Below are 13835 nucleotides of genomic sequence, written 5' to 3'. Positions count from 1 at the left end.
GTTAAACAATGTCCCAAAACAGGTTCCTGTGGCACTGCACTAGTGACCTTCCTCTTTTGAGATACCATTCCTTCATGCTGACAACGATCTCAAACTTACTAGTTTGTTATGTAATCCCATCTCTGTTATCTGTTTTATGTTATTTAGCACCTGTTCATGCATTCCTTCTACTGTTTTCCTTTGGGAACCACCTTCCCTTTTTAATACATTTCTTAGAGTATAATCTGAAAGTATTCACATCTAATGTCAACAAGTTTCTTCTTTTTCTTGACTTTGGCATTCACAGTACTGATTTTTTAATGGACTTTTAGTAAGTACATTAGACTTCATTTTTCAATAAGATGCCTTGAATAAGACCATGGATGAAGATTAAACTAACCATGAATGTCATGGTGAGAAACATGTGTCAGCATACTTAATAATGAAACAACTAATGGTATTAGATTTTCCACTTTATTTTGATATTTGTGCATTATTCATGTATTGCTCCAGATGTACCTTAAAATATAAGTTTACTTGTGAAGTAAACAGTGTAATAAAATATCATTTAAACATTGAATTAATTAATATATTATATGTGAGGTTCTTTTAAACTTACTGGTCATTTTATGAAATGAAAATTTTCATTATTTAGAAGCTAATTAAATGATGAAAATTTTACCCCTTACTAACTAAAGCAGATATTGATAGTATTCTCCATGTAAAATTTTAAATAGTGATTACTTTTTTTTTTGTAATTTGAGGCACATTTTGGCACCACATATTATTCTTATCATCTGAAGGCTTAAAATATAACTCAGTATTTTTAAAGTTAGAGATAATTTGTATTATCATCTTATCTTATGAAATGTATTTTAATCCTTGTGTCGATTGTGGTGGTGATGTTTAAATTTCTGTGAACATTAAATTCTGCATGTCATTTAATACTGTTATTCTAGAGTTATTAAAACTCAGTTTGACATTGTTTTAGGTCTTTTACTTGATGCCTCAGGTAAGACTAAATTGTCTTGCATGTTTTCTGGTGCATGTTAACAGTGTTTACTATGGAGAAGAATTTGTATACTGTGTATGAAAAATGTATTTCAGATTTATGGAAAATCATATTGTCATTTATGAAATGCTGAGTTCCTTATAGCCATATTACTGTGTTATAGTTGAGTAATAAACATTAGAACCACAGTAGTCTCCCCCCCCCCCATCTGCAGGTTCGCTTTCTGCGGTCAACCCTGGTCTGAAAGAATTAAACAGAAAATTCCAGAAATAAACAATTCATAAGTTTTAAATTGCGCACTGTTCTTAGTAGAGTAATGAAATCTTGTGCTGTCCCATGGGATATGAATCATTTCTTAATCCAATGTAATCCGTACTGTACTCTATATGCTACCTGCAGGTTAGTCACTTTAGCTATTTTGGTTATTAGATTGACTGTTGCGGTATCACAGTGGTTGTGTTCAAATGACCCTTATTTTACTTAATAATGGCCCCAAAATGCAGGAGTTGTGATGCTGGCAATTTGGATATGCCAAAAAGGAGCCATAAAGGAAAAGGTGAAAGCTCTTGACTTCATAAAGGGGGGGGGGGGATGTATGCTGAGGTTGCTAAGATTCCATTCACATAACTTTTATTACAGTATATTGTTATAATCGTTGATCATCATCAAATTCCTGCCATCATCAAATTCCTACCCTTAAATAACATATCAGATCTTATATTTCTATCTTCTAAGGCACTTTTTACCATATCAATCCAATTATATCTTGGTCTTCCTCTCAGTCTTTTTCATACCAACCTGGCAGAGAACACTTGTTTTGCTAATCTTTCCTTGCCCATTACGTTTAACTGGCCATCCCACCTGAGAATAGCTCTGCTAATGCATTCCTGGATGCTGACAATGTCAAGTTCTTTCCTAATATCCTCATTTTTAATATGATATTGCCATTGATGCCATCTGTTCATGCCCCTAATCTTTGTCAGGACTCTCATATCTGCAGTCTTTAGTCTTTGGGCAAGTGTTTTACTTCCAACCCAGTTCTCAGATCCATAAGTTGAAATTAGTTTAAACACTGTCTTGTATACAGCAATTTAGTGTTTTGACTAATTTCTCTCTTGTTCCATATAAATTTATTCAGTTGACTTCCTATCATACCAGCTTTGTTAATTCTGTTGTCTATTTCCATATTTAATTTACCATCTTCACTAAGTAAAGATTAGCAGATTTAAAAAATTACTATCTCCCACAAAAGGAACAGATGTAGATCATTGGATTTGTTTAAGTTAGAACAGTGAAGTAAAGTTTCACACGTTTCTTTATAAAGAAATTCTACGAGGAAGCAACTTTTATGAACAGTGCTTGTCTTGTTCCAATGAACTATGTTTAGTGCCGATAACATGCAGTGCAAGTCCAGATTGTTAAGGCTCGTGGTATTTAATATAACACTTGTGTTCTTCTAGATGAATGAAAGCAGATCTTCCTGTTTGTCAGAAATAAGATAATCCACAAGAGTAAGGAATCATGAGACACCTGGATAACTGACTTGTGGAAGCTTTAAATCAGGCATGGGCAACCTTTCCTAGTTCGGGGGCCAAATTATCATTCTGTCTCCGAGTCAAGGGCCAGACCAAATTATTAAATAAAATAAATTAATATTAAATGAATTAAATCAAGTTGCTACTTCATATTTCATTTATTTATAATATAATGCTTTTGTATAAAGCTTTACATAAATTTTATAATATAATGAACGACATAACAATTTAATGTAAAGATTGGCTACTTCAACTACGAGACTATCAATATTGACGTTAATATTACTTAAGGATAATCGCATAGAATTTTCGAGGTTTTCGTCTGTTATTCTTGTCTGAATTTTTGATTTATTGTATTTCATCCTCGAAAAAAACTGTTCACATATATATATGTACTGCCAAAAAGGCAAATGATTTTTCTTGAAAAGGCTCGTAAATTTATATATTTTTCTTGCACGAAATAAAATTTATAAAAATCCGTCAAAGCAATGTTGTTAAATTGTGATTTTAGCACTAAATCCGCCTGAAGCTCAATAAGTTCCAGCTGTAAGTTTTCTGGCACATTATTTACATCAGCATCCATCGGACAAGCGATGTAAATATAGCGAATGTGGAGTCTTTGTTTTTGAAGTCGGCAAACCTTGTATCAAATTGCTCTATTAGTGCCTTCAATTCATCTCCATAACAATTATAAGGGATATTTTTATGAGTTGCTAGAGTAGGAAAATGGTAACAATTTTTAGCTCTTATCTTACTTTCCAACAATCTTAGTGTATTACAAAATGCTTTGACATGTCCATGCTGTTCATGAACCAATTGTCCTTGTTTTTGCAATTTAAGATTCAGTTCGTTTAGGTATCCGGTGACATCTAAAAGGAATTCTAAATCACACACCCACTCATCATCTTTTACTTGGTTAATTGTGTTTCCTTTTATGTCCATAAAATCTGCAATGTCTTGTCTCAGATCATAAAATCGTTTTAACATTTTACCTTTACTCAACCACCTCACTTCACGATAATAAGACACATCTTCATAATCCGAAAATAGGTCTGCCAAATACTCCTTAAATTGGCAGTGATTAAGTGCACGTGACTTAATAAAGTTAATACTGGCTACTACAAATTCCATAATATTTGTGAATTTAATCGATTTTGCACACAGATTTTGTTGGTGGATAATGCAGTGAAAATTTGTTAAATTTTCCGGATGGATCTGTAGTTACATTGCTCTTTCATGAACTATTCCAATAAATCCCTTCTGTGCACCAACCATTGCAGGGGCTCCATCAGTGCATATGCCAGATAGTGAACTCCATTTAAGCCCAAATTTCTCCAAATATATCTTCACCGGTAGTTGTTCCTTTTGACGGCCGAAGCGCCAATAATTCTTCTGTGATGTTGAAATCTGCATCAACTCCTCAAATAAATATTGCTAGTTGTATCGGAGGCATCGGTGCTGTCATCCAAAGCAATTGAAAATGCTTCCAATCTAGCAATCTTCGCTTTTAAACTTTTTTTGATATCATCAGCCATTATTTCTATCCGTAGGATAACAGTACATCTCGACAAACAAATATTCTCAAAGTCTTTTTTCTTTTCAGGAAATATTATACTTGCAACATCCAGCAGACATCCTTGGATAAATTCTCCTTCACCAAATGACTTAGAATGCTTAGCGATTTTTTCGCTTACCACAAAGCTGGCTTTGATAATGCTGTGGTGCTGCGTTCTTTGCTTGTTGAACATTTGCTGCTGGGTATCCAAATTCTTCAACTTCTGTATTTCATCTTTTCATAGTTGTCCATCAATTTTTGGGTGATCCGCATGTCTCGAAGTAAAGTGTCTCTTCAGGTTGTATTCTTTGTTGACGGATACGGATTCTTTGCACAGCAAACATACAGGCAAACCTTTATTCAGAATAAAATAATAATCCTCCGTCCAGTTGTCTTGAAATTGACGATTCTCTGCATCTACTTTTCTTTTTTTTGCAATAACCCCTGGCATTGTCCCAAATTTATAAGCGATATTCAGAACCGTTAAACAAAACTGTCTTCTACACTGCAGCACTGAACAGAACACAACATCAATGCAGGCACTGAACAAAGCATAACAGCAATGCAAGTACCGAACTGACACGTAACACATTCACACACGCCGCTAGTCAAAGTGAGAAAGAGAACTTGGTTGAAGAAAACAGTGTTTTGTGCAAGTCATATGACGTCAGCTTAATGTGAGTTAGTAGAACACACCATGTTTTCTCCCACTGTGAATCAGACAAACTTCGCTGAAATAGATTAGGGCCGGGGGTTGCCCATATGTGCTTTAAATGCACTTCATCCTAGGATTAATTTTGTCAAAGAGCATAAGGTGTCACACTTTATTATTAAAGTATTCTGGATTAGAGATAGATGTTGGAAGTTTGTCTGCTTAGTTATACTATAAATTAATGATTCCAAGAAATTATAATCTTTTATCCTTTATCCAAGTGTAAGCAAAGTTTGCACCTGAAGTAATTTCATGACTGGGCAACTTAATCCTGGGATGATGTGCATTTAAAGCTTCCACAAGTCAGTTATCCAGGTGTCGTGATTCCTTACTCTTGTGGGTTATCTTATTTCTGACAAATAGGAAGATCTGTTTTCATTCATCTAGAACAGTGGTTCTCAACCTTTTTCCACTTGTGTACGCCTTTTAAACCCATTTCTGTAAATTATACCCCTTGTTTTTAAAATAGCTGTTTTTAAATACTGACACTTTTTCAGTGCCTATCTTAATGTAAAATAGTGGAAATGAGGTAATGAGTTGGGAAAGGAAAATTACTACACTAAAAGTATAAATCACAGATTTAATTTTACAATATTCTTAACACAGAAATAAGTATCGCTTCATGTTAAATATTGATAATGATCAAATATTTAACAAACTTGATTTATTATTATTAATAATATTTATTTGTGTTATCTGAAAAGTCTGTAATAATTGGCATACAGATCACTAGCCAATTGAAACATTGTTGGCGAGATCGTTGAGTTGCTTTGATGCACCTAGTCAGCGGAAGGTTTGTTATTGCAAAGGTCATTTCTTAGTAGCACATGATTGATTGTTCTGGAAAGGAGGATGGGTGATGCATGAACTGTGCGTAATGATTGGTAGAAGAGTGGTTTTATGAAGGGGTTTATAGCCATGCCCTCACCAATCATCTGCTAACGTTAGCTAGTTTTGAAGTGTCTCCATTAACAGTAATTCAAATTTAACATTTATTATTCCATAACTAATGTTTTTAATTTTGTTTACTTTACTTATTTTTCGTGTACCCTTGAACAGCCCTACACATACCCCCAGGGGTACGCTTACCTCCATTTGGGAACCAATGATCTAGAAGAACCCAAGTATTATATTAAATACCATGAGCCTTAACAATCTGGACTCGTATATGAAAATCTGACTTCTGCATTATTCCTAACTTTGGATCACTTCTGGGTAGTGACCCTTCCCATAATGCATAGCATTATACATCTCCGTAAGAATATGTGCTTTGCATTTTGGGATAATAAGGCAAGTGATATAAAGTCATACCACCTTTACCATGAATTGCCCCAGTCCTGAAAATACTTCAGGCACAAACTTTGTTTGCTTACACTTGGATAAAGGATTAAACCAAATATATAATTTATTGAAGTAATATAATGAAGTTATTAGCTTCTATATATGAGTTGCCCAGTCCTGAAATTACTTCAGGTGCAAACTTCCAACATCTATGTCTAATCCAGAGTACTTTAATAATAAGGTGTAGCATCTTTTGGCTACTCATATACAAAAACATGACTTCTTCATTACTTCAACCTTGCCTTCTGTTCAATTGGCAGTCAAGCCTTCTGGTCCCTTGTTAAGGCTGTTAGACATAACTTCTACCCTTCCATGTAACTACCTCTCTTACATCCTGATGGCCCTATGGTAATCTCACCAAAAGGAAAAGGCAGATCTCTTGACATCAGTTTTTTTTTTCTCTTCAATTCTGCCTGGATGACCAAAGGAAATCACTCTCAATCTTCCACAAACTTCAGAATCTTCCTCAATCTTCAGAAAACCCTGATTAATCTTGATACCAGTAAGGCTCCTGGTCCAGATAGTATGCTTCTGGTTGTGCTCAAGACTTGTACTCCAGAATTGACATTCTGTCTCATGTATACAAACTTTCATATTCTACTGGTATCTACCCAAGCATGGAAGAAAGCCCACATCCACCTTGTATCTAAAATGGGAGATGAGACAAAAGTCAGTCATCTGTCATCCTGTTGCTCTCACCTCAATACTTTCAAAATTGATAAAATTAAAAACTGGCTTCTTCATTACCTGGAGACTCATCAGTTAATTAGCAATCACCATTATGGATTCCACCATTTTCACTCTACAGTTACCCTCGCTGTACAATGAGTAATCCTAGCTAATCTCACCAACTTTCAATTCAGTTGTCTTGGCACCAAGCTCTCCTGAACAAACTGCCATCTTATGGCCTCCCTTCTACACTTCTCTCATCAGGTTTCCCAATCAATGCTTGGAGTGCTTTGGGTTTCCGTGCCTTCACCACAGTCTTCCTCCTTTATATCAATGACCTCCTTTCTCTGATTTCAAATGTTATTCACAGCTTTGCCAATGACATAACTCTTCATTATTGAATAAACCTTGCAGTACTTCAATGTTAGATGCCTCAAACTCGTCCCTAACCATTGACCTGAACACTGACTACCTCAGCATCCTGAAATGGATTGAAGACAACTTAGTAGATTTCAATACCAAATGAACTCAAGCCTGCCTTATTACCTACAAGAAAAATCCTATCTCATCTCCTCTCATTTTTGATGAGAGGGGATGACATGAGATTCTTCCCAGCTTCCTTTCAAGATCAACTTTCTCTGCTTTAATTGACTGTAATACCCAGTTTATCCTGCCACAAACATATTACTCACATAGCTTCCTTAGCCTCTAAAATATTTGGTGCTCTTTTCTATTCTAAATGTTACTTCTTTCCGCTCAAATCCTAACACCCTAAGTCTCAGATCCATCCAACTTTGGAGTTCTGTTCCCACATTTGGTATGGAGCACCCAAGACCTCTCTAAGAATTCTTGATGATATTCAGATGAGGGCAATCTGTTTAATATGACTCTTCCCTTCCCTCACATATTCTGCTCAGTCACTTTATCACAGGCGCTCTGTTACTATAGGTATATGCACCTTTACTATAGGTATTTTCATGGACATTGCTCCTCTGAATTGACTGTTACCATTCCCCTACTTCTGACCAACACCCATACTGTCCAGCTTCAAACATTCTGAACTAACTTATCAACTTCTTCCTTCATTTCCCATACTGTTTTTTCCCACCGAGTATAACCTCACCCTCTTTAAGAAACATATCAATAGGCTACATTTTCCTCCATAATCACTTGCCTACACGTTTCACTGTACTGTAGTGTTAGTGATCTTTTGTGATCTTTCATGCATGGAGTGAACATTAAAAAATATGACTAGCATTTTGAAGAGCTTTCTTCTTGGTGCCTTGTTATATGCCATGCCCAAGTCAACAAATCTTAAATGCATATCCTGCTAGCAGTCAATTCAGAGCAGCAATGCCCATGAAAGTATCTATAGTAAAGGTGCAGTGGTGAAACAGAGCACCTATGATAAAGTGACTGAATGGAGAATGTGAGGGAAGGGTCGTATATTAAGCAGATTGCCCTCACAAGATTCCTCAGCCATTTGTGAAATTAAAGTGAAATTCTTATCCTGACAACTTCTATTTGGCCTGAATCCATTTGTTCTTCACCAGGCTTCCTTTCCACAATTTTTCTTGTGTACTTGATAAACAACTAAGAAAAAAGCATAAATCTTACCAGGAACACTGAGAGATTCTCACATTGTTTTATTTCCTTTCTTTTATAGGTGGTTACTACAAGAGCTCTGTTCCAATCATCTGGCATTTGATCCTCTGACCAGGCCTTCTGAATTATGCAATGCAGCCACTGTAAAACTTTTTTATTTTTTTTGTGGTTATAGCCTTTCAGATGTTTAGGGACAGCTATTTATATGCCACCATCTAGGGAAATGACTATGAACAGGGTTGTTTCCCATTGCCTTCCTTGCCATACTATAGCCTATGACTATACCCTGTGTGTTCACGGTGCTGATTTGCCTGCTTGCAGGATGAAAAACCCCAGATAAACTGGGGGGGGGGGGAAATCCCCAAAACCGACTAACTTGGCTATGGCTGAGGAAGATCCTTGAGCACCTCACGTTGTTGATGGGAATCAAACCTAGGACACTCCTTCCCCAGGCATTTGGTTGCAAAGCACAAAGCCACTAGGCTAATCGTGTGAATATAAAACTTTTATACCTCCATGCTTGAGCATTTCTGGTTGAATATGTACATATATTCAACATAATTATTTTCTATAATTTCAGTAAAAATAAGTATCATCTGCAAAGTTAAGTGGCTTTAATAGCTCCCGATTTATCTTTAGACCTTTTTTTTTTTTTTTTTTCAGTCAAGAAATTTGAATATTTTTTCCAAACATGCTATGAACAGTTTTAGGAATATTGTGTCACCTTGTCTTGTGACTCTAATTTCTACACTGGAGATATTTTTATTAAAATGACTTGTTACTATTGCATTGATGTATGTTGTGATGTGATGGTCCTGATATAAAGCTCTACCACTCAACATCATAGTGTGTTACATATTGCACAGATTTGTACCAATTGTAATAAAACCAAGTCATAATGGGTAGTTGGTATCCATTACACCAGTCAGTAATTTGGTATACAACTTGAATTTGGCCATTGTGCTAAAATGACTTCTAATGCTGGTCTGCCTGTTCTTTTGTCTGGAGTTTCTAAAAAGTCGAGACTTCCTAAACACATGGCATATTACTAATAGTAGACTTGATAGAGCAATAGTTTGTCTTCACCTTCTTCTGTGTGAAGCTACCCTTATGGAAAAACACAAACCTTATATCATTAGAATAAGAGTATTTTTTTCCCATGCTCTTGGTACATCACTTTCTCATTTGCTTTTAGAAGCTCCATTCTCAGCCACTTATCCACTGTGCATGCTTTGGATGCTATGCACAAACTTTTAGTTATCTTCATCTAACACAAATGTACATATATGTTAGTCTCCTTACAATTTTTATTTTGAATGTGAATTCCACCCCTATTATATATTTTTATTACTGTAGGTTGGTAAAAGAGTTAGATAATCGAGAAGTTCCTCAAACATTTTTTTTTAAGCCACTTCATACTCATTAACCAGGGTAGTTTGTTTTGTGTGACACTGAATAAAGACTAGCTAACGACTTACTCAAACATCCATGTCATACTACAGTTAGATTTGAAAACAGTCCCACTGCAGCATGAATCGTTCGTGTTCTCAGTGAAGAGGTGATATTCACTTGGCCAGCCATGCTGACAGAAATAACTACTGAAATAAATAATTATTTTTATCTTTATTTGCATTTCTCTAAACATTTTCAGGAAAGATAAAAATATAAATGTATTTATTTCATATATATATTTTTTTTAATTTATTTTTTTATTATTTTTTTTTCAGGTCTCATAAAGGAAGAAAACCCGTACCAAAGATTTGATGCATAGACATATCTGCAAGGGAATTGATACCTATATTTTTTCATTGTATTCTGTAATATTATGTATGATATATACTTCTGTATTATTAATTTTTTGACATCATAATAGTGATGATTTTATTTTTGAAATTTCCATCTCATGGCTGTTTTATTAATAATAATCATGGTTCCTTTGAAGTACTTAAGATATTAAACCAGAAAAAGAAATTGTGAATATGTATATTCTTATGGCAGCAAATGTGATTGGATGTCAGTTATCAGGACATATAAGTTATAAGAGTGCACATAAAAAGCATGACATTAGGATAAGCTTAGATTCGAAGTGTCCTTTAACTAGCTAATATTATCATGATATGTAATTTGGAATAGTCCATAGAATCTCAGTGTGATAGACAAATCTTTTTTTAAGGTTTCAGAAAATTTTAAAAGTGTCAGGGGTACTAATTTGAACAAAATGTTTTGGATGGTGTTTTTATGTTACAAAGAAAATGTAGAATAAATAATAAAGCACTTAGTCTCTAGAGTGAAAAGACTTATCATGGAATATAAAATGGAATGTTAACATAATAATATTCAAATCATAATTTGCATATAATTATGTTAACTGAAAGGTCTTGAAATTTTAAATATACCATATATTATTGTGTATAATGCGAGCCACGTATAATGCGAACTAGAAATTTTGTTTAAAAACTAGCCCTAAAATGCCATGTCCACATATAATGTGATCTGTTAATCTTGTTCCATAACATTATAAATAATACAATATGAATTAACGAAAGAAATATTTATTTTAAAACAAAATGTCAAAATCCTTTAAATTCTTCATCTTTTGAGTCATCAAACATTTCATTTATAAATTCATCTGTAGGGATTGCGTAATCAGTATAGCAGTTGTCGTCATTGTCTTCATGCTCTCCATTTTGTTGTGCATCATCCTCGCTTTCGTATATGACGTGATCTTCGGATCCATCCATTGAATTACTTATTCCACATTTAAGAAATGAGCGTTGAATCATTTCATATGGTATCGAATCCCATGCTTCTTTAACCCAGCTGGTGACTAGAGTGATCTCAGGCTTCTGAAAATTCACACCCTTTGTCATCTTCACCAAACCAGATGACATCCATTTTCTCCATTTTTCACATAAGTGATCTTTAAATGACTTATTCAAGCTGACATCAAGCAGCTGCGAAACAGAAGTTAGACCACCTGGTAGGACTGCTAGGTCTGTACATAGCTCACGTGATTTCTCTTTGCTTGTCTCTGTTAAATTCCCCCGGAACATATCCCAGACTAGCATGCTTTGTTGACGTAACAAGCTACCTGGACATATGTTCCATACTTGATCCAGCCACAATTGTACACCTGGTGGAAATTTCATACGTTTCGGAATTTTCTTCCTTTTAAATATCACTGTTGGCTTTAATTTGGTTCCGTCTGCCATATATGCTAGAACAACGGTAAAATGCATTTTTTCAAGTCCCGTTGTTTTTATGAAGACACCCTTTTCACCAACTGAGTTTACTGTTCGATTCCCAGGCATATCAAAGTACATGGGTGTCTCATCCATATTGCCAATTTGGGAAAGTTCATATCTGTGACACTTCCGTAATTTTATGATAAATTTATGGAAGGACTGCACTTTTTCTTCGAGCTGCTTTGGCAACTTCTGCGCAATTTTTGTTCAGTGTCGTAATGTTAATGCTTTGCGTTCCATAAATCTGTTGCACCACCCAGGCGAAGCAAGAAAAGATGAAATAACTGGTGTGTCCTTGAATTTACCATTTTTGAGTTGTAGAGCTCGAAAACGAATTGCATTTCTTGTTACTATAATGCCATCTTGTCATTGCGTCAATATCCATTCATTTAGCTCTTCTTAGAGTTCTGGAAAGGATGCTACATCTCCATGATGGGCACATTTCTTTTTGGGGATTTTTTCAAGACTGTCTTTTTGCTTACGCCAAAGTCTAATATTACTCTCTGCTACACCAAATTCACTCATAGCAACACTGTTATTATGTTCTTCTGCAAACTGCACGACACGCAATTTAAATCCTGCTTCAAAAGATGAATTATGTTTCATTACGTTTCTGTTGGCTCATTTTCGGGCTAGGTTTGTTTAACGAATAATATTTAAAATGAACTGTGGTTAAACATATATACCTAACTGTGCTCTATCATTCAGCGACGGAGCGCGCATCGAATCTGCACATAAAGGCAGTAATGTAAGTAGTTTTATGCACCGATATGATGCGCGCTCGGTCGATGAATGCGAGTGGGTCAAGTAGATTTGGTTGCATAGGCATTAGGTAGTAGATATTGTGTGTGCAAGTCTAATAAGATGTTATATTTTTTAGGATCTGCATATAATGCAGATCCCTAACTTTAAGTAGTATTTTTTACCATACATTTTTCGCATTATATGAGATGATATACGGTAAATCTATTCTGGGTGTGTGGTTAGCATTCTGAATTGTATTTGCTAGATTAAAAACATTTTAGATTTCAGTTTTGTTTCAAATATACAATGTATATTAGACAAGGTGATATAAGTATTTCATAAGAAACAGATTAAATAGGTGATTTTGTCCATATCTTGTTGTCCAGGTGAAAGTATTGAATGAACTTAGTAAATTTTTATATACAGTGTGTATAGCAGTACAGAAATCTATTTTTGATTTTGAAGTTAACATTTGCTGTCTTACATGACCTGTTGTTTATATGAGATTATAAATTATACCCATGTTTTATATTACATAAATTTAATAATGTGCTTTGTGTTTTATTCCCTAAGTAAGATCATAGATATTAACAACTTGGATTTAGGATCAGATCTTTTCACATGCTGATACTTCTTCCCTTCCCATTGTTTGTATTTGCTTTTTTTTATAATTGCATGAAATGAAGCTTGATTTATCATCTGACATGAATGCTAACATTTATCTGTTATTTCCTTACATAGTAGCTAATGAAATCATGATCTTTCAATTATCTAGTCATGCTGGGGAAATTGATGTTTTTCATCAGTTAACTGAATTGATTAGTAACATAGTACTGTATTAGGAGTCATTTGAAATGCTAAACTTATGAGGTCAGATAATTGAGAGAATGCTATTATTTTGGAAAATTTTCTTTTATTCCCAATCCTCTTGTTTATATTGATTATTTTGGACAGTTAGATGATTTCTCAAGTCTTAGAAGATAGAGTTCCTAATTTTTTTTTTTTTTTAATATATATTTCTATATGTACATTGTGCACACTTAAATTTCAGCAATAAATATTTCTATTTGTATATGTGGTTTAATAAAATTTTATCCAAGTACATTGTGTATGATGATTCCCTATATAGTGAAACTCATAATTCACTATAGTTAGTATTAAATGGTGTATGAGGATGAGGTATTAAAGCTGTTACACAAACTGAATAAGAATTCTGCAGTAGGAAATCACAGGTGCTAAAAGTGTGTTCAGCTGAACTAGCTATTCCTTTGACCAGGCTATATAATATGAGTCTCGGAACAAGGAAGATTCTGCAGGAATTGAAGGTATGTATGGTAATTCCATTGCATAAGGGTAGTGCAAAAACTGATGTATCTAACTATCGACCAATTAGTATCTCAGGTGAGGTGATGAAGATTTTGGAAAAATCGGTTAGGGC

General features: G+C 34.6%; 1 protein-coding gene across 1 annotated transcript in view; it reads left to right on the top strand.

The window, feature by feature from the left end:
* Positions 1-13499, top strand: part of LOC150109859 (pituitary tumor-transforming gene 1 protein-interacting protein-like) — a 58627-nt gene extending 45128 nt beyond the window's left edge. Inside the window, exon 6 of the mRNA XM_090397047.1 lies at positions 10136-13499. Within this exon, the coding sequence (XP_090253173.1) occupies positions 10136-10179 (44 nt within the window). The 3' untranslated portion in view covers positions 10180-13499. The remainder of the gene's footprint in view (positions 1-10135) is intronic.
* The last annotated feature ends 336 nt before the right edge of the window (positions 13500-13835 follow it).

This window comes from Typopeltis vanoorti, chromosome 1 (genome assembly GCF_054136105.1).
Source record: "Typopeltis vanoorti isolate ZY-2024b chromosome 1, IOZ_Tvanoo_1.0, whole genome shotgun sequence".
In the NCBI taxonomy this organism is placed as follows: domain Eukaryota; kingdom Metazoa; phylum Arthropoda; class Arachnida; order Uropygi; family Thelyphonidae; genus Typopeltis; species Typopeltis vanoorti.
This window is presented reverse-complemented; position numbering and strand designations above follow the sequence as displayed.